Source organism: Acyrthosiphon pisum, chromosome X (genome assembly GCF_005508785.2).
Source record: "Acyrthosiphon pisum isolate AL4f chromosome X, pea_aphid_22Mar2018_4r6ur, whole genome shotgun sequence".
Classification (NCBI taxonomy): Eukaryota; Metazoa; Arthropoda; class Insecta; order Hemiptera; family Aphididae; genus Acyrthosiphon; species Acyrthosiphon pisum.
Genome location: NC_042493.1, coordinates 52512689 through 52530652, shown reverse-complemented (window position 1 = coordinate 52530652; position 17964 = coordinate 52512689). Strand labels below are relative to the sequence as shown.

At 33.6% G+C, this 17964-nt stretch overlaps 3 protein-coding genes across 3 annotated transcripts; 2 read left to right on the top strand and 1 right to left on the bottom strand.

Moving 5' to 3' along the window:
* Positions 1–2740: 2740 nt before the first annotated feature.
* Positions 2741–3514, top strand: LOC115033133. The gene has a single exon (XM_029485188.1). The coding sequence runs from the start codon at positions 2750–2752 to the stop codon at positions 3512–3514; it is 765 nt and encodes a 254-aa protein (XP_029341048.1). The 5' UTR covers positions 2741–2749.
* A 686-nt stretch (positions 3515–4200) lies between these two features.
* LOC103309341 lies at positions 4201–5784 on the bottom strand. The gene is made up of 4 exons (XM_008184548.1): positions 5546–5784; positions 5259–5452; positions 4500–5183; positions 4201–4319 (listed from the first exon to the last, which is right to left on the bottom strand). Exons 1-4 carry the CDS (start codon positions 5782–5784, stop codon positions 4201–4203), a joined length of 1236 nt encoding a protein of 411 aa, XP_008182770.1.
* Positions 5785–5962: 178 nt separating this feature from the next.
* LOC100162937 lies at positions 5963–7574 on the top strand. The gene is made up of 2 exons (XM_008184542.1): positions 5963–5998; positions 6777–7574. The coding sequence occupies exons 1-2, from the start codon at positions 5963–5965 to the stop codon at positions 7572–7574; spliced, it is 834 nt and encodes a 277-aa protein (XP_008182764.1).
* The last annotated feature ends 10390 nt before the right edge of the window (positions 7575–17964 follow it).

Here is a 17964-nt window from a genome sequence, read left to right as displayed (position 1 = left end):
AAAAAAAAATCGATGATTATTTGTTAGGAAAATAGCTTGTAAATTATATTTATAAATAAAGTGATACATTATTCATTATTTATTGCTATATGCGATATGCCTAAATACCTAATATCTATATATTATATTTATTATATCAGGTACTGTAAACTCCGTCAGATGGCGTGGTGTGTGGCCGACGCTGTCTCGGAAAGTTTGCACTATACTCCGGCCCACGAGAGTCCATACGTAAACCGCGCATCTATACTGACGGTCGCGACAGCTGCCGTCCGAATTTTATCCCACCATAGTGCTGTTCCCACCACTCGGCAACGTGAATACAACGGGTCATAAAAACACGGCTAACGACGGCTGTCGGCGATCGTTGCCGGCCGGTTTCCAATCGGTATGATTCAGCGTATGGAAGGGGAACCGATGCGCAGCGACGGACGCGTTCTGACATATGGACTCTCGTGGGCCGGAGTATAGGTAGTAGTATTCTAGTGGCAAGCGATGCGAGGTCGACCTGGTGCTCATTCAATAAAATCGTTCATTTGTAATTAAATAAGTTGTTGTTATTTCCTTCGAGAGTTAACATAAATTTCAGAAGTGGGATATCGGATAAAGGAAGACGTAGTGTGTTAGACTACACGTTGTCCGTTGACGGTTAAAAGTGCGTGATCGTAATTCGAGTGTTCGGATACGAGTTCCGGTTCGGTTCGTAGTAGGGTTCCGCGGTGCGTAGATTCGTAATTTGAGAGTTTCGGATACGAGTTCCGATTCGGTTCGTAGTAGAGTTCCGCAGTGCGTAGATTTGTAACTCGAGTGTTTGTAAGGAAAATAACGCGTTGATGTTTTTGATGTAATTAATTTGCGTTTATTTCACATACGTTACTCATTTATACAGTTACAATTTATATATGTGTAATACAGTATTTCTTTTTATGAGTTCAATTTATACTCTTACGAGTGTACAGAGAAAAATAATATATTTGCGGGTTTACATAAATTACGGGGGGAAGGCATGAACATTGAACTTACGGTTCTCTGAACGGAAGTTGATCTGCGGTAGTCGAATGAGATGGTGGCCGTCGGTTTCCACGATCAATGATGGCGCGGCAATAATATTTTATTACCGGCGGGAATGGTGGATATCAACAACAGGGACTCAGCGCGGTGGTGGTATGTTGACTTGATACAATGACAGGCCGTAAAAAATCAACGTGTTCCAGAGCATAACTTTGGTTTATGTTCAAGACACATTCTTTTAGGGCCCGTTTAAGAGCTAATTCTTCTTCACAATAATTATTTAATAGCCCAATAGCTCTGGTTGGGCATTTTTTTCTTAAATCATTAATATTAATAATTAGACGTTTTTGATTGTCATCAATCATACTACATACCTTTGAATGGTATATGTTGCTGTCCTCTTCGTCGCTAATAAAATCAAAATATTCAAGTTCAATATTGGAAGCCATGTCTCTTCAAACGAGGTTATACAAAAAACAGAAAGGTTAAAAAAGTGAAATTTGTGGTTAATAGAGAGTTCATGCATTCAACACGACAATATGCTGACAGTGTTGCCTCATGATTTAAAAAGTTGAAATTAGGAGGAACACCTGCATAAAATGTATTGTCAAAGTTATAAAACGTTGATACCATTATATCGTAGTTTAGACGTATCCGCGTATAGTTATACACCGATTTGACGTTTATTCGTACTTGCTGCGGTAATGCGCTTCCTGGTGCCATCCATTATGATTGTTAACCTCCTCAGTACATTCACAGGATAGCAGACTATCTACCCTTTCCAGGGACGTATTTTTTATAGCTGTAGGGTGGATGGTTATTTTTTAATAATTTTTCAAAACTATGGTTTAGCATACTGTTGCCGCATGATGCCAGCTATTCGGTCCCTCGGCGGTAATCATCTTCTCAACGCTAACCAGTTCTAATGTTATCCCTAAAAACGATTTAGGTGTGTAGCCACTCTGTTTTGTCTCATTACATGTTCGAAATTCGAATATTCGAAAGTCGTTAAATTTTGAGAAAAAAAAAAATAAATAACGTGTTTCCAGTCGTGACATAACCTCGAACGTTGTTGCCGCTGCGCCGGTGAAGTTGGTGTACCTGCGAGTGGTTAAGACAGTTACCGCGGTTAGACCGAACTGTGTAGCGGTATCTGGTCAGTTATCAGTCGGATTGTTATCGTTATCATTGTTGTGATTGCGATTTGTTATCATCGTTGATTGTTATTTGTTTACGACGTGTCGTTAACGCGATGAGTAACAACGATGAACAGCCGCTGCAAATTACGGCGCCGACGTATAACGAGTTGTTTAATCTCGTTCAACAACTCCGCGAACAAGTCGAGTTAACAAACGCTCGCGAAATCGCGCAGCAAGCTGAGCAGAATGCGTCGCAGAACGTGTCGTCGGTCGCGAGATCGGAAGTTGCCGAGTTTAGGGTGGTTCCCGATTTGAATAAAACCATAAGTCAGTTTACGGGCCGAGAGTCGTCTCACGAGGCCGAGAACTGGCTTGACAGTGTGAACGGTATCGCTTCGGCGAACGGTTGGCCCATTGGTTACAGTTTACAATTTGTACGGGCAAATGTACAAGGTGCTGCACGGGATTAGTTCGTCGGCAGGGCGTTCAGTGATTGGCCGAGTTTTGAGTCGCGATTTAGGTTGACTTTTATTCGTTCGCTGAATACGTCCGATCGTTATGACTTACTTAAGGCACGAGTCCAGAAAAAGGACGAACACGTTATGGACTATTTTCAAGCCAAGGTAAGGTTGTGCCGGGACCTATCACTGCCGTTTCTCGAAGTCCGAGATCACGTACTGAAAGGGCTGTACTCGCGCGAGATGGCGTTGTACTCGCTCGGACGTACGCATTTAACCGAAGAGGATCTGCTTGGAGACCTGTTAGAATGGGCTAGGATGGATGCCATTCACTCTTCCGAAGGTAAACCCAAAGATGTGAAGCCGGCCGCCAAGAAAAATGATCTCAAGGTGCCGAAGCCTGGTGTTCACGCGTGGACTAGGTTCAAACCAGTCGAAGAGAAGAAGACGGAAGACGTTCCGAACAGAGATACCTCGAGCTGCTGTTGGGTCTGCAAGAAAATGGGACATCTGTCGAGAGACTGCCCCAACAAACGGAAAAACACGTGTTACGGGTGTGGTGTCGAAGGGCACATACGGCCAAACTGTCCCGAGCGAGATCAAGCTAGCGTTGTTGTGGTGAGTCGAGAGGTCGTCGCGCATCCGTATCGCCGCATTGGACGAATAAACGGCCGCGAAGTTAATGTGTTGCTCGACACGGGCTACCATCATGTGCTGATCAAGGCGAGTGTCGCCGTGAGTTGTGGGCTTTCCATCAAGCCTGTGGACAAGCCCCTGTATGGGCTTGGCAGTATGACAGTACCGTCCGTGCGAACGGTTGGTATGACGCGAGCGTCCGTTGCTGTCGACGAAGTGTGTCCAGGGACGGTGACGATGCTAGTCGTGAGTAGTGATGTAAAATTACCGTAATTATCTTTTGAGAGAATATTCTTGAGAATATTCTCTAAGCTAGAGAATATTTGGTAATTTTCTTTTTCTTCAATAATTCATTGATTCAACACATAGAAATCCACATCATAAACATTATTTAAATAATTACCTATATGTTTTATATAGTATAAATGAAGTAGGTATTATAATAAAATTATTATTGATCATTTATAATTCTTGGTGTAGTTAACAAGTGACAACTATAATAATTATGTAGGATTAGTCAGTATAAAATTATTATAAATTTAAAATAAATTATTTTTAATGTATTTTATGCATGCTACTATACTATAGTCAATAGATAACTAGAATAATACTTAATTCCATACATAGTAAACCAAAAAAAAAATGTAAAAATAACTTGTGCAATGTTCTTTTAATAATTATGAAATTATATACATAAGAAAAAAATATATAATCAATTTAATAACAATAGTTAACCGACTTGGTAATCCTTAATACTTATAGATAATAGATCTCCTTCATCATCAGACAAAACAATTAATATTATATAGTAAGACAAAAAAAAAATTAAAATATAGCTTCTTATTAAATTATGCAATTTCCTTTTAATAATTATGAAATTATATACATAAAAAAATATATATAATTAATTATAATAATAATTAATAACAATAGTTAACTGACTTGATAATGCTTAATGCTTATAGATCTTCTTCTTCATCAGACAAAATAAATAATCTTTGAAATTTTGATTTTTTTGATTCTGGTTTTTTTGGTGTGGATATGTACATGTTATTTGATCCTGGTTTTAAAGGGGTAACTGTTTTGTATGAGTTACTACTTTTACTAGAACTAGCAATATTTAGAATGTTTAATAGACTGTTATTGGAATATATGTTACCATTATTGCATTGAGTATTATCATCACCATTTAAACTGAAATTAAAACTGTCTGGTTTGTCATATTTTAAACTTTTAAATCTTGAAGACGAGGTTGTACCTGTATCAACTGTATCATTTTCACTTACATGGATAATATTTTGTTGGTGTCCGTAAACAATATTTGAAGAATTGTCAAGGTCCAAAGAATTTGTACTCTGATGACTTTCAAGGGTAAGATTACTTTGATTTTCATTGTTAAATGTGTTCTCGTGATCAGGACTATTATCGTTATTTATATGACTAGAACATTTGTTATAATCTTTTCGATTCATAATTTTCAAATTATGTGAAATAAATGTTAACTTTGCTGCTCTATCTGTGGTTAATCTGTTTCGTCTGGACGAGTGAATAAAACATTGAGTACTAAAGGTTCGTTCAGTAGCCGCAGTAGTTGGAGGCATTTCTAATATTACCAAAGCAATAACTGACAATTTCAAACAAAAGCATGTCCCTTTCCACCAAACAGTAGGCGAAAGTTTATCAACAGACTTAAAAACATAAGAGTTAGAAAAAAATCCTTCTTTACACCTATATTCTGTAAGTTGTGTCATAATATCTATAGAATGGTTGGGGCACATATCTATTGACTTTTGATCAATGTATTCAGTTCCTAAGACTTGTTCGTTATTTGAAAGATGAACACCATTGAAAGCTGGATCTAGAATATTAGCCGCAAAATGAATTGGTTTTAATACATATTTTTTTCTTTTTTTGAGACATTCATTTAATTGATGTTTTTCTTCTATAGAAATTATATCTGAATTTAAAAACTTTTGCCAAATAAGTTAAATTTCATGGAAAGCTTCCACTACTAAACTTATTTTTGGCTCATCCCATTCTAATAAAGTAATCCATTTGACAATTACTTCAAATATGGAAATCAATAAACAAATTTTTGACCAGAATGTTTCTTCATTTAAAATGGACTCCAATACACTTGGAGTAAGATAATTTTCTATACCTTCTGAAACTGCTAATACTTTTAAGGTAAATTTGTTGGCCAATAAACTTCTGAAACAATATAAAATACTACCCTAACGAGTTTTTCCAGGAAGTTTTAAAGATATATTATTTATATTTTTTTGTTTTTGAAGTTTTGTGAACTTTGCTTGTACATAATGAGACCTAATAATCTGTTTAACAATATCATTGGCTTCTGTTTTTACTAATAATATGGAATGTACTTTAAGAATATCGCCAATCAATAAATTTAATACATGGGCTGCACAACCATATGAAGTAATATGTGGATACTTAGTAGTTAATATTTTTGCAGCTTTTAACATGGGAGATGCATTATCAGTTATAACAGCAATACATTTTTTTATTCCAATTTCTGCCATAACTGATTCAATTTGCAAGGATATATAATCACCTGTATGTTTTTCTTCTGCTGTGGCAACTGACTTATAATACACTGGAGACGGAGTGCAAATTATAAAATTCATAATGGCCTCGTTCCTGAAATTAAACAATAAAACATCATAATACAAAAATCATAACATTATTTTGAATTGTAATATGGAGGATACCTTATATTACTCCAACCATCACACTGTAATGACAAGTTCTTGGAATTAATTAGTTTAAGATGTACATCAGCATTTACTCTAGTATACTCTGAGTCTAGTAAGTTATTTGATAAAATATGCCTCGAAGGTATTTTAAACGCTGGACGAATCCTTTGAAAAAACTGTCTCCAATGAGAATCTTCAGCAAAGTCCAGGGGTGTTCCTGAACTATACAGAGCCCTTGCATACAATTCTTCTAGCTCACTCTAGAAGAAATTTTTTTTTTTATATATATTAATATGTTGTATATTATTTTATATTAATTTTTTAAATATCTAAAATATTATATTAAACAATTAATGCTATTAGTATATAGTTAATAAGGCATTTAAAATTAAAGGCTATTTTAGTTTAGTATTTAATTAAAAAAAAACATAAATATTTTTACTTATTATTCTGTATAGTTCTATCACTTCTAACTAACAATTCTAATTACCCTATCAAACTTTTATTTTAGTTAGTAGTAACTTACTGATTAAGAGGACGCTACACTCACATTTGTTGTCTCCATCTTACAAACGCGTAACATAGCAAATTTACGCTCAGCAGTTCACGTTTTATGCCGTTAGCTTAACAATTAGAGTGAATCGACCTATTATATATTTTAAGTACCTATTATTTCTTACTAAATTAAATGCACAGGTTCAAAGTTTAAATATAAACAAATAATTACATTTATGATATCCAGTCATATATTATAATATATTTTGACCATTGAATATGAATATTAGGATTATCCTGTATATGTATAGTGGTCAATTTAGAGATACATTTTCCCAGATGAACTAACTAAATTAGCTCAATACATTTCAGACATCGAATGTAGAGCTTTTGGTTTAACAAAATTGCAATGTCAAATATTAGTGTACGATTTTGCTGAAAATAACGGTATTGCACATCGTTTCTATAAAAAAGTCAAGGTTGCTGGTCAAGAATGGCTCAAGAAGTTTATGTGTGATTTTGGTTTCAGCTTTAAAACACCTGAGTCTACATCAGTTGGTCGTTTGATGTGTTTTAATAAAACAAACGTTGACTTTTTTTCTGCTTTAAAAGAAATGAAATTGCAGAATAAATATACGGCACATCAAATATATAATGTTGATGAATCAGGGTTATCAACTGTGCCAACTAGACAACCTAAAGTAATTTCTCCATTGGGCACAAAACGTGTTGCAAAAGTTTCATCTGGCGAAAGGGGAAAGAATGTAACTGTTGTATGTGGTATGACTTCATCAGAAGATTATATTCCACCTTTTTTTATCTTTCCACGAAAACGTATGCGTCCAGAATTTATGGCGGGATCTCTCCCAGGCAGTCAAGGAATAGCACACGAAAGTGGGTGGATGACAAGCGATAATTTTATTTTACATCTGAACCACTTTGTCAAATATGCAAAACCTAGTGTTGATAATCCTATTTTATTAATTCTTAATAATCATGCTTCACATACATCATTAGAAGCAATTACGTTTTGCAGATTACATTTTATAACTATGCTTGGTTTTCCACCACACACCACCCATAAATTACAGCCGCTTGATGTTGCTTTTTTGGTCCTTTAAAATCCTATTATAACCAAGTATCTGATAACTTTATGGTAAGTCATGCTGGACATATTATAAATGAAGCACTAATTGGCCAATTATTTGGGGAAGCATACTCAAGAGAAGCTACCTTAAGAACAGCTTTAAATGGATTTAAGGCATGTGGGATTGAACCGTTTAATCCACTGATTTTCCCTGATGATGACTTTGCTCCAGCTGCTACAATAGATATATATTCTAAAAATGATACTAGTCAAAATACTGTTATTTCTATTGTTTTGGAACAAGTTCAACAATGTACTCCAGTTGCTACAAGAGATATTATATATTCTACAAAACTTATATATTATCCAAAACTTGTGTGGTTTGACCAGGCAAACTTTTTTCGTGAAGTGTTATCTACAAGAAACAGCCAATCAAATTTGGTTAGTTTTAATATTTTAAGTATTATTATATAATTATATTAACACTCAATCAATAAAAATTTAAATATAACAATATACATATATTTTATTTTGTCAATATAAATACAACCAAAAATATTATTCGTATTAATTATATTTAATATTTAAAGAATTGTTATATTTGATTATAATTATTTAACTTTGTATAATACTGCAAATACTGAAACCACTTAAAAAATTACAATAGGTTTTTTATATAGTTATACCAAATTTTTCCCACTGCCAAGGTAAAGGATTTTCCTCCATAAAATATTTTGCTAATGAACTTCTAACTTCTTCAGCAGCTCGTTGTAATGAGATAAAACGGAGCGACCAAATGCGTGGCGCGCTCTAGTTTGCACATTACCCTCAAGCAATATTGATCGCCGCCGTGCGATATCGATTACGCGACGGAGCGCAACTACAACTAGAAAATACAGATAGCGCAGGTCGGCATGGCAGTTTTATGAACGCATGCCGCCCGCCGGAAAACATGAGTTTCCGGATGAAATATTAAAGCTAGAAAAAAGCCAAGCACATATTCGAAATCAGCAGAAAACGTACAATAAGATTAATATTATCAAATATCATCAACTAATACTGGAAAAGCAGAAACACGTGAAACATCAAATAAAATTGTGCACGGGACCAGCGAGCCTCGAATAGCATAAATACAGGCCGCTGGCCGCCGTCCAGACAAGACCATCTTCCCCGCTGCGAGAAAAGAACAGTAAGCCGACAATAGAAATATTGCCAAGAACGGATACTGATCCCACTCGACCAACAGCAACTTGCCCCAGGACTGAATAAGCCGGCCAATTGGCAATATTGGCAAGAACGGATATTCATTAATAGTCTGACCCGGCACTCCTTTGTACACTGCCACCGCGAGTAGTACCGTGTGTAGACCTGTCCATGATTTTCTGAGCGCCGCCGTCAGAGCTGAGTTGCCAGTAGCCGCCACGTCACACCAAGAAGCCGAGTCATACCACCACCGTCCGCCGATAGTTGCCGTTCATCACCGTCACTGCTGACCATTTTTTGTTGTTAAGCCTTTCACGCCGGTAATAACAATATATTACCGTGCCCCTGACTGCGCCGATGTCCGTAGGTGCACTACGCCACCAGAGCCGAGCCAACTTTCACAAAACCCGACTAATAACCGTAAGTTCAATGTTCATGCTTTCCCCCCCGTAATTTATGTAAACCCGCAAATATATTACTTTTCTCTGTACACTCGTAAGAGTATAAATTAAACTTATAAAAAGAAATACTGTATTACACATATATAAATCTGTATAAATGAGTAACGTATGTGATCAATTGGTTTTGAAAATATTCTGAACGGCCACACTAATATGCCAAACACATTTTCCTCTATCCTTCTGGCACGTGAAAGTCGATAGTTAAATATAATTTTTAGAATTATTAAGTCCAGTTTTGCTATATGGCTTCAATAAATTTGTTCTTAGTGGAAAAGCATCATCCCCGATAATAACACATTTTTCCGGCATCCCGAGGGTATTGTTTTCCAATGCGATATTCAAAGTGATGTCCCGAAATATTGCACTATCGCTAGCTCGTCCATTTGCTCCGATATCGATGTACGTAAAACAATAATCACCGTCAACCATTGCAAACAATATAACACTATAGGTTTTCTTATAATTGTAAAATGTTGAGCCAGAACCAGGAGGTTGTTTAATAATATTACATGTTTTCCGTCGATTGCACCGCAACAGATTGGAAAATTCCAACGATGGAAAAATGTATCTTTTATTTTTTCCCATTCATCACACGTAGTGGGTACCTGGTAAATTTAAATTAATTAATTTAAATTCTTAATTGTTTAAATAATATTTATTTTAATTATTATGATAGTTTTAATTTATAAGTATAAATATTTATAAAATGTTTGCACTTTTTAAGTCATAAAAAAATAGTTTTGACACCTTAAATTTGAAACCAAGAGGGTTCATTATGAACATTAATTAAATTTTGAGCTTTTTAAATAAATATAATATCTGAATTTTACAAAAAAATAAATTTTGTAATTTAAAAAATTGCTTCAATAAATTACTGGATTAAATGTTTATTTCAGTATTTAATTTAATTTTTTAGAATTTAACCAATATAAGTCAGCATTCTAACGAGGTACCAATCGAAGAAGACATTGATGATAAAGACGAAGATCAAGATCAAGGTTCAACAGGGGAATTGCCTGAAAAATGAAACCACCATCAAATAAGCCTATAAAAAAGATTAAAAACGAGCTGCGCCTGAAATCACAGATGCAATTGAGCAATTAGGTAGAATTGCTCTAAGTACATCTACAGAAAAAGCCTATTATCAATTCGGAAAACATGTTGCATACGAGCTTCGTTAGTTACCACTACGTCAAGCCATATTGTTGCAGTCGGAGTTACAAAGCTGTATCACTCGAATGCGTTTATCTTGTTTGGAGCCTGCAGTACATCAACCAGTACATCAACTTTACCATCAACAGGCTTACTCTCAACAATTACATCTGGATATAGTATCACCTTCAACTTCTTCAAGCTCAATGCCTACTACATCTACTCAAGGTCTAAACGAGGATTATAATGAAGATATTTTAAATCATGCTTTAATAAATTCCAATATTTTTTCAAATAATAACTTATAATTTTCATGAATAAACAATTAATTTAATTTTTTTTATATTAACATAAAATTTTGTTTCTAAAATTTATCTCAATAATAGCATATTATTTACTACATATTTAATTTTGTATTATTTTATGTATTACCTATTTAAATATTATATTTGTATAACTATACCTTAATAAATGGCTCCAGGCCTGGAGAAATCGCTGTAAGTACTCGGGTATAAATAATGAGATTGTACATTTAGGAACACGAAAAAGATATTCTAGGGACTTAAATGAATCACCAGTAGCTAAATAACGCAATGTTACTTCTAGTTTGGTTTTTGGCGGAATAACCCCCATTCTCATTTGAGTGTCTTCTTTTTTAATTAATTCATAAACCATTTGTAACAAATTATCGAACTGGACCACGTCCATTTTTAGAAGATTTCGGTAGGCTGCAGTGTCTTCGTCTTTTGATTCTTTTATTAATATACTGGATGCGCCATATTTCTCTCGTCTAGCAATCCAATCTCTGACCCAAATTCTTTTTTTCTTTTTAGTTTTCTTTTTTTTTCAACTCCTGACGCAATAACATAGATATAACAACAACACCTGCGCGAACTACAGTATCTAAGATTCAGTGGCGTATACATAACTTTTGTATGGGGGGGGGGGGGATCAGTTGCAAACAAATTATTATGGAACAAAAATACCTAAACCTAGATATGTGCACATTTAAATACCTAATAAATGATAAAACATATATATATATTCAATACATTTTATTTTAAATTCTACAAGTAGTTATAGAACAAAATTTAATTTTCTTTTTTTTTTAGTCAATTCATCAATTACTTCTTCAGCACTGATAGGAATGTTCCTATGAACTGCCATTAAAGTGAACCAGTTTTTGAAAAAACCACACATACTTTACAAAAACCTCCCTGTTTAATTTCTGAATAGGCTAACCACTTATACAGTTGTAACCAACGATGTTGAAATCTAAGATTTCTAGTTTTATTTTTTTCAACTAATGGGAATTTATATGTTTCTGTTGGAACCCATGAATTAGTTAAAATCTGCATAAGTTAAATAACAAAACACAATCAATAAATAATTAATAGCGATAATACTATACTTAAATGTGACAAACATAAATAAATAAAATAATTTACTTACAAGATTTTTCTCAGCATTTTTTAAATCGTAATTTGTAAACAACCCAATATCATTTATACGCTGTATTGAATTATTAGCTTCAACAATTTCTGAACCATTCAAATGTTTTTTTTAGGTGATGTAGAAATAATAGAATCATCATCGACATCATCGGAATTTCGTTTGGTCATAGGATTAGGAGGATTAATCGAGGATGGTTTAAAAAAACTGTTCAAAGATTGTTGTTTCCTCATTATATTTTATTTTTCACACAATTAACTCAATTTGGCAATCGGCATTGGTACTATTACATCTGTTATGATTTGTTCGTACAACTGACATAGGTAGTATTTGTTGTTGATTTTTGTTTTTAGATAATAATATTTATTATTTAAGCTATCTTTGGCTTTCAATGAACAAATTGCTGATAGCTATTAGCTATATAGTACGTTGTAGGTATATCCATGTTAGTTAATAATATACAAAATTGATAATGTTTTGGTATAAATGCGTAAAACCATCGTGCAATAATATTTCTTTTCTAATGTATAGGAAAATGTATTATTATACGCACGGACATGCGGGCGTCGTCTCCGCCGCGTTGTCGCGTTGATATCGGTGACGGTGGCGACTGGCGACGGTCCGTGGCTGGTCTGCCACATATTATTATCTTATAATAATTTATTATACTTGTATATATAATATACATATTATCAAATATCACATAATACGATTATATGAATATGAAATAAATATACATATATAAATAAATATGATTACTGATTAATATTAAGTAAATTATTTTTAATTAATTGTTGAATGTGTTAAAATAAAAATTTACAAAAAATCCTTGCCATTTTTTTTCCTTGTAATTTCCTTACATTAAGTCATTAAGAACACTATTTTATAAAATTTAAAAAAAGGCCTATGGGGGGGATCTGACCCCCACATCCCCCCTTGTATACGCCCCTGGACATCTTGAAAGTTGCAACCACTACTAGTTACTAGTCGCGAGTACATTAGCGATTTTGCTAGCCATATCGATTACACAAAGCGATTTCACTCGTCAGAGAATGAAATAGCCAGCGAGTAGTGACAAAAGTAGCCCGGCCGTCAACTTTAATCGCGGGCGAGCAGCGAGTATTTAACACGTGGCGAGTAAGCGACTAGAGCGATTACATTGAGCGACTTTGGTCGCAGCGAGTTAATTCGCCGGCGACTAGCGTGTACAATTGCTCAGTGTAATCGAGGTTTAACGGGGAATAAAGTTAAATAATAATTATACTAACTTATTTGTGATTTGATAATTATAACTGACTGTATTTAGTATTTTTATACTATTTAATGCTTAAATGTTAATTAGCTTTAAGGGTATTGACGAATTTGACAATTTTGTTTTCGAAAATTAATTTTAAAACCATATTCTAATTAATTTATATAGTTAACGTAACATTTTATAAGTCCAATAGTGGAAATGTTAATGAAAATAATTCAAGCAAACTTATTAATTCTTTTTGAGTAATAATATTCATCTACAAATTTAAAAAGTTTTCAGTTTGTTTGTCAGGTTATTCGTCGTCATCTTAGTATCTTTACATAGTGTCCTATTATGCCCATTAATCTTCCTATTTAGGCACTAAGTACGAATTTTTTTCTTTAAATAATATTAATATAATATGTACGATAGACCATTTATCTGACATTATTTTTAATAATACTTGTTTACCTATCAATTTTTTATTATAATATTAGTAGCATTAAACAAGCTTCATTTTGATGAACTTATTCTATATTATATTAGTACTGTTTTGTATTGTTTTGATTTAATTATTCTAGTAGAAACCTAGTTTGATATTGATTTGAATATAAGTATAGATGGTTATAAAATGTTTGTTTCCTTATAGCTTTTAAATTAATCAGTTATACAAATGTAATACCTAGTAGGTAGTTAGAAATACATTCATATTATAAATCAAATACATATAAAATATTAGGAGTGTTTAGATCTCCTAGTTTTTAATGGTAGCATGTAAAAACTAGAGTAATTTTACAATGCTGCATCTTGCACACTAGATTTATATCATCACGAATCCTGGACATCGAAAATTATCTCATCAATTTCATTTTTTGTATGTACTTCTGTATGTCGCTGTTGAATGATATCAACTTTCTTACTAAAAAACCTAATAAATACTACATTTTTTTTTGTGGTAGGGGTGGCATATTTAAAAGGGCCTAGGACGGAACCTGTTCTAAATACGGCACTGGCCATGAGTTGAATATATATCACAATTCTCCGCGCTTAGCATAAATACGGTCTATCAGTGCCGTCTTTAACATTTTGAGGCTCTGAACAGAGAAATGGACAGTACACTATTTTATTGAAACGGCTAAATGGGGAGGTGGTAGAAAAAAGTCTAGATTAATTTAATTGTGAATTATTTTTTTTTTTTTCATTTCACATTGAGTATAGGTAGTATAATATAAATTATTATTATTTTTTTATTCATTTGACATTAAATATAGGTAGTATAATATATTAATCCTATTTATCTATATATATAAAACTGAAATCAAGCAAAAGAGGAAATCTTTGCTACGGTTTGGCTTCGAAACTTCTTATCCAATTGTCATGCAGTTTTTTTTTAAATGAAAGAGGACATCACAGAGAAGGTTTACAAGAAAGAATATTTTAAAACAATCCACCGGAAAGTAGGAAATCTGGATTTTAAGAATACAGCAGTTGCGCCATCTGTCCAACAAAAAATTAACTAAATAGTTGATAGTTTGATAGTTGTTATTAAAATAATAATAAATTGGTTGCTATTGGTTAATAGGGCATGTTTGTTGATTTGTATTATTATTTTTTATTTTTTTATTATGATTTTTTTTTTTTATTGGTCACATTATGCCCAAGAAAAGAAAATCATACCTTGGCCGCTCAACAAATAGTGCCAAAAGGATGCGCTTATCTAGGAACAATCATTCGCAATTGCACGATCAACAAATAACAAATTGAACAAAGTTTGAGTCACATAGAGTTGGACAAACTTAGTATAACTTTGATGCTTTAGAGTTAAATATTTAAATCATATACTTACGTAAGTACAAATAGCACGGTGTCCACGATCTACCGTAGGTAGATTGCCTACCTACTAATGTACTGCTGCAAATCTGAATTTATATTCCGGGCAACAGAAAAGTTAAAATAAATTTTGAACACCATTATACATAGAATATTAAATAACCAACTGAACGAAGTTTGAGATATATTAAGATTGGTACATTTAACGGGCAACGAAGTGCATGGAATCAGCTAGTTAATATTATAAATGCGAAAGTCTGTTACTTTGTTGCTCTTTCACATAAAAACTACTGAATGGATTTTAATGAAACTTTACAATAATATAGCGTATACATCAGAATAAGACATAGGCTACAAATCATCCCCATAGGTCCTACCAGAGTATGTGCTCAAACAGGGAATTATGTATTTACGATGGAAATTTTTGTTTATAAATGGTCGCCATGGGTTTTAATAATAAATTATTGGTTGCCGTGAAAAAAAAAAACAATCAATCACGGAATTTGTTTTATATTTTCTATTTTATTTTCTTTCTGTGGTTTGAAAGTATAGCATTTAAGAATTATGCCACGAAAGCGTAAGTCTAATTTTTCAAAAAGCTCTAATAAAGCACGAAATATAAAAGTTGCTAGATTAAACGAGACGTTTCCACAAGCCGAACTGAGAAGGCTTGAACAGGTAGATCGTGAGTCAACTTATAGGGCTGCCGAGTCTGAAGCTAGGCGGATTCAAACGGTGAATTACATATTGTATAAAAGAGCAACAGAAACAGTTCAAGCTGCTGAAGCTCGCAGACTCACTGATGCTGAAAGGGCACAAAGGCGAAGACTATACTATTTACAAGAAACACATGGGAGGTATTCGATTAAGCTGCATTTGAGTACGACAATAATATTGATTACGAAAGCCACAAGATTATAAAAATAAAAGCGATGAATGAAGAATGCAGATTTTGCTTTGCTCTTAAATGGAAAGAAGAAGCTTCAGGCATGTATTGTTCGGGAAGAAAAGAATAGCTATAGACGAGCCAATTGAACCTCTTAAAGAACTTTTTTTAAATGAAACAGAAAAGTCTCGCCGTTTTCTAAAAAACATAAGAAAATATAATACATTCTTCCATATGACATCTTTTGGAGCTGATAACGTTATGTCGATGCCAGGATTTTAATTTTAATTTTGCATCGTTACTGTTCGGGGCAAAACGTATAGTAATTAATTATACAAAATTAAACAAAATATTATAGTTGACACTTTCAATGGGCAACGAAGTGCACGGGATCAACTAGTATATTAATATTAAAGGAATACATTTCAGGATATTATACTCAATCGAAAACACTTCATTAGACTATTAGGCGGCTTATTAACAGTTAATACATTTAATTCGTCGCCGAAGCGTAAAAGCGGAAAACTAATTTATACGATAGAGTTTTTGCACAACGCCGGTTAAAAATAACGTATGAACCCGTTAACGTTATTTACCAAAACAAGCCTTTGCGCATGAGCACCAAATATCGGTATGGTTATTTGATTATCGTAATCGGTTATTTTAATTATTTTAACGGGCACCGTATTGCTGGTTATCAGTTATATCTCATCAATCGGTTACAATAGGTGTGTTTCCGGTTAAAGTTAACCGACACTTAACCGGCCGAATTTTGCCGGTAAAAAATCTGTTATCAGTCGGTTAGCGTTAACCGGCACTTTACCGTACATTGTAAGAACGGCCCTAAGCCGAGTTTCTAATTCAACGTTCACCGTTTTCCGTGCATTCTTATAGATAGCTTGATTGGCTGAACCATGCGGTTGATAACTGGTATTACCTGGTTTTTATTCATGGTATGCTGAACTTTCCAATGATATCACAAAGTTGAAATTGATTCAACTTTTCACCGTGTGGTAATATAGTGGTACAAGATAATACAAGTTTTGGTTTTGCATTATTGTGATTATGACTATTAGGCTGGGGCTATAAACGCAAAACGGGGCAAAAAACGCCGGTCGGCTTGCGTTTTCCGCCGCGGTGGAAAACGCAGCATATTACGCCCGTCGTGTATAGCTGCTCCGATTTAAACCAATGCGTTTTTAATTCGACGGAAAATGCTGCGGAATATTAAATGGAAACGGCTATAATAGCTCATAAGTAGGGTTTGGGACTTCTTGCATTTGCATATTTTTTTGTAGTGGTCGTAGTATATTCTAAGTGAGTTATAAATGTGTTTTATGAAATTACGAAATTAAATACTAAGTTTGAATTTGCATATTTTTGCATATTTCGTCATATTTTAAGAAAAACGCATATTTGAGCAATTTTTAGCATATTTCGGCATATTTCACATTTTATATTTTTATAAACGTAAAATTGCCGGGAAAAATCATAATTGGATGGTCGTAGTCTGTCGTATCTAACACGTACGTCTCTTTACGACGATAGTCTCTTTATCGCTTAATAATCAACCTTTTTATCGACAATATCAACAATTAGTATAGTTGTGGTAAAACCTAATGGATCCCATACTCCTATAGATTTATCTTATTATCACGAAACAAATATAAATTCAAACTTTCCCAAATAATCAAATATTAGCCGGGTATGAATTGTACGATGAAATGAAAAACAGTACGTGTTCGTTCGTTAATCACATCATCACGTTTACGTTTTTTCTTATTAACTGTGCTATTTTTTTTAGATTCTGAGTGGAACGATGAATGTATTGATTTTACAATGATGTGTTTTTTTTTTATTTATTTTTTTTGTGTCTGTGTACACGATAAGTAGTCGAAATAATGATTTTCAATTTCAGTATCTTGTTCGATCAGGAAGTGAATATCGTTGGTGCATTGGGGAGGTCAAAATTTAAATTTCCCAGTAGTTTTCAACAGCGCCGGGAAAAACAAAAGAAAAATGAAGGAAAAACGGGAATTTTTACGCAAAATCTGTTTTCGAGAAAATCGATTTTGGTTTTTGGTGTAACTTTAAAACAAATGACCGTAGATACATGAAATTTTCAATGGTTGTTTATATTTCCATTTTCTATACACGATAACATTTTCAAAATATTTTGATTTATTTTGAACTGTTTAGAGACATA

What these genes read in the sequence shown, in the direction of transcription:
- LOC100162937 (XM_008184542.1), top strand. Translation starts at nt 5,963, where the DNA reads ATGGAGGATACCTTATATTACTCCAACCATCACACT. An exon ending in ATTACTCCAACCATCACACT is followed by an intron (nt 5,999 to 6,776) that starts GTAATGACAAGT and finishes TGGTCAATTTAG; the next exon opens with AGATACATTTTCCCAGATGA.
- LOC115033133 (XM_029485188.1), top strand. Translation starts at nt 2,750, where the DNA reads ATGGACTATTTTCAAGCCAAGGTAAGGTTGTGCCGGGACCTATCACTG.
- LOC103309341 (XM_008184548.1), bottom strand. Translation starts at nt 5,784, where the DNA reads ATGGCAGAAATTGGAATAAAAAAATGTATTGCTGTTATAACTGATAAT. An exon ending in ATGGGATGAGCCAAAAATAA is followed by an intron (nt 5,184 to 5,258) that starts GTTTAGTAGTGG and finishes TAATTTCTATAG; the next exon opens with AAGAAAAACATCAATTAAAT. An exon ending in AAATGATACAGTTGATACAG is followed by an intron (nt 4,320 to 4,499) that starts GTACAACCTCGT and finishes CATACAAAACAG; the next exon opens with TTACCCCTTTAAAACCAGGA.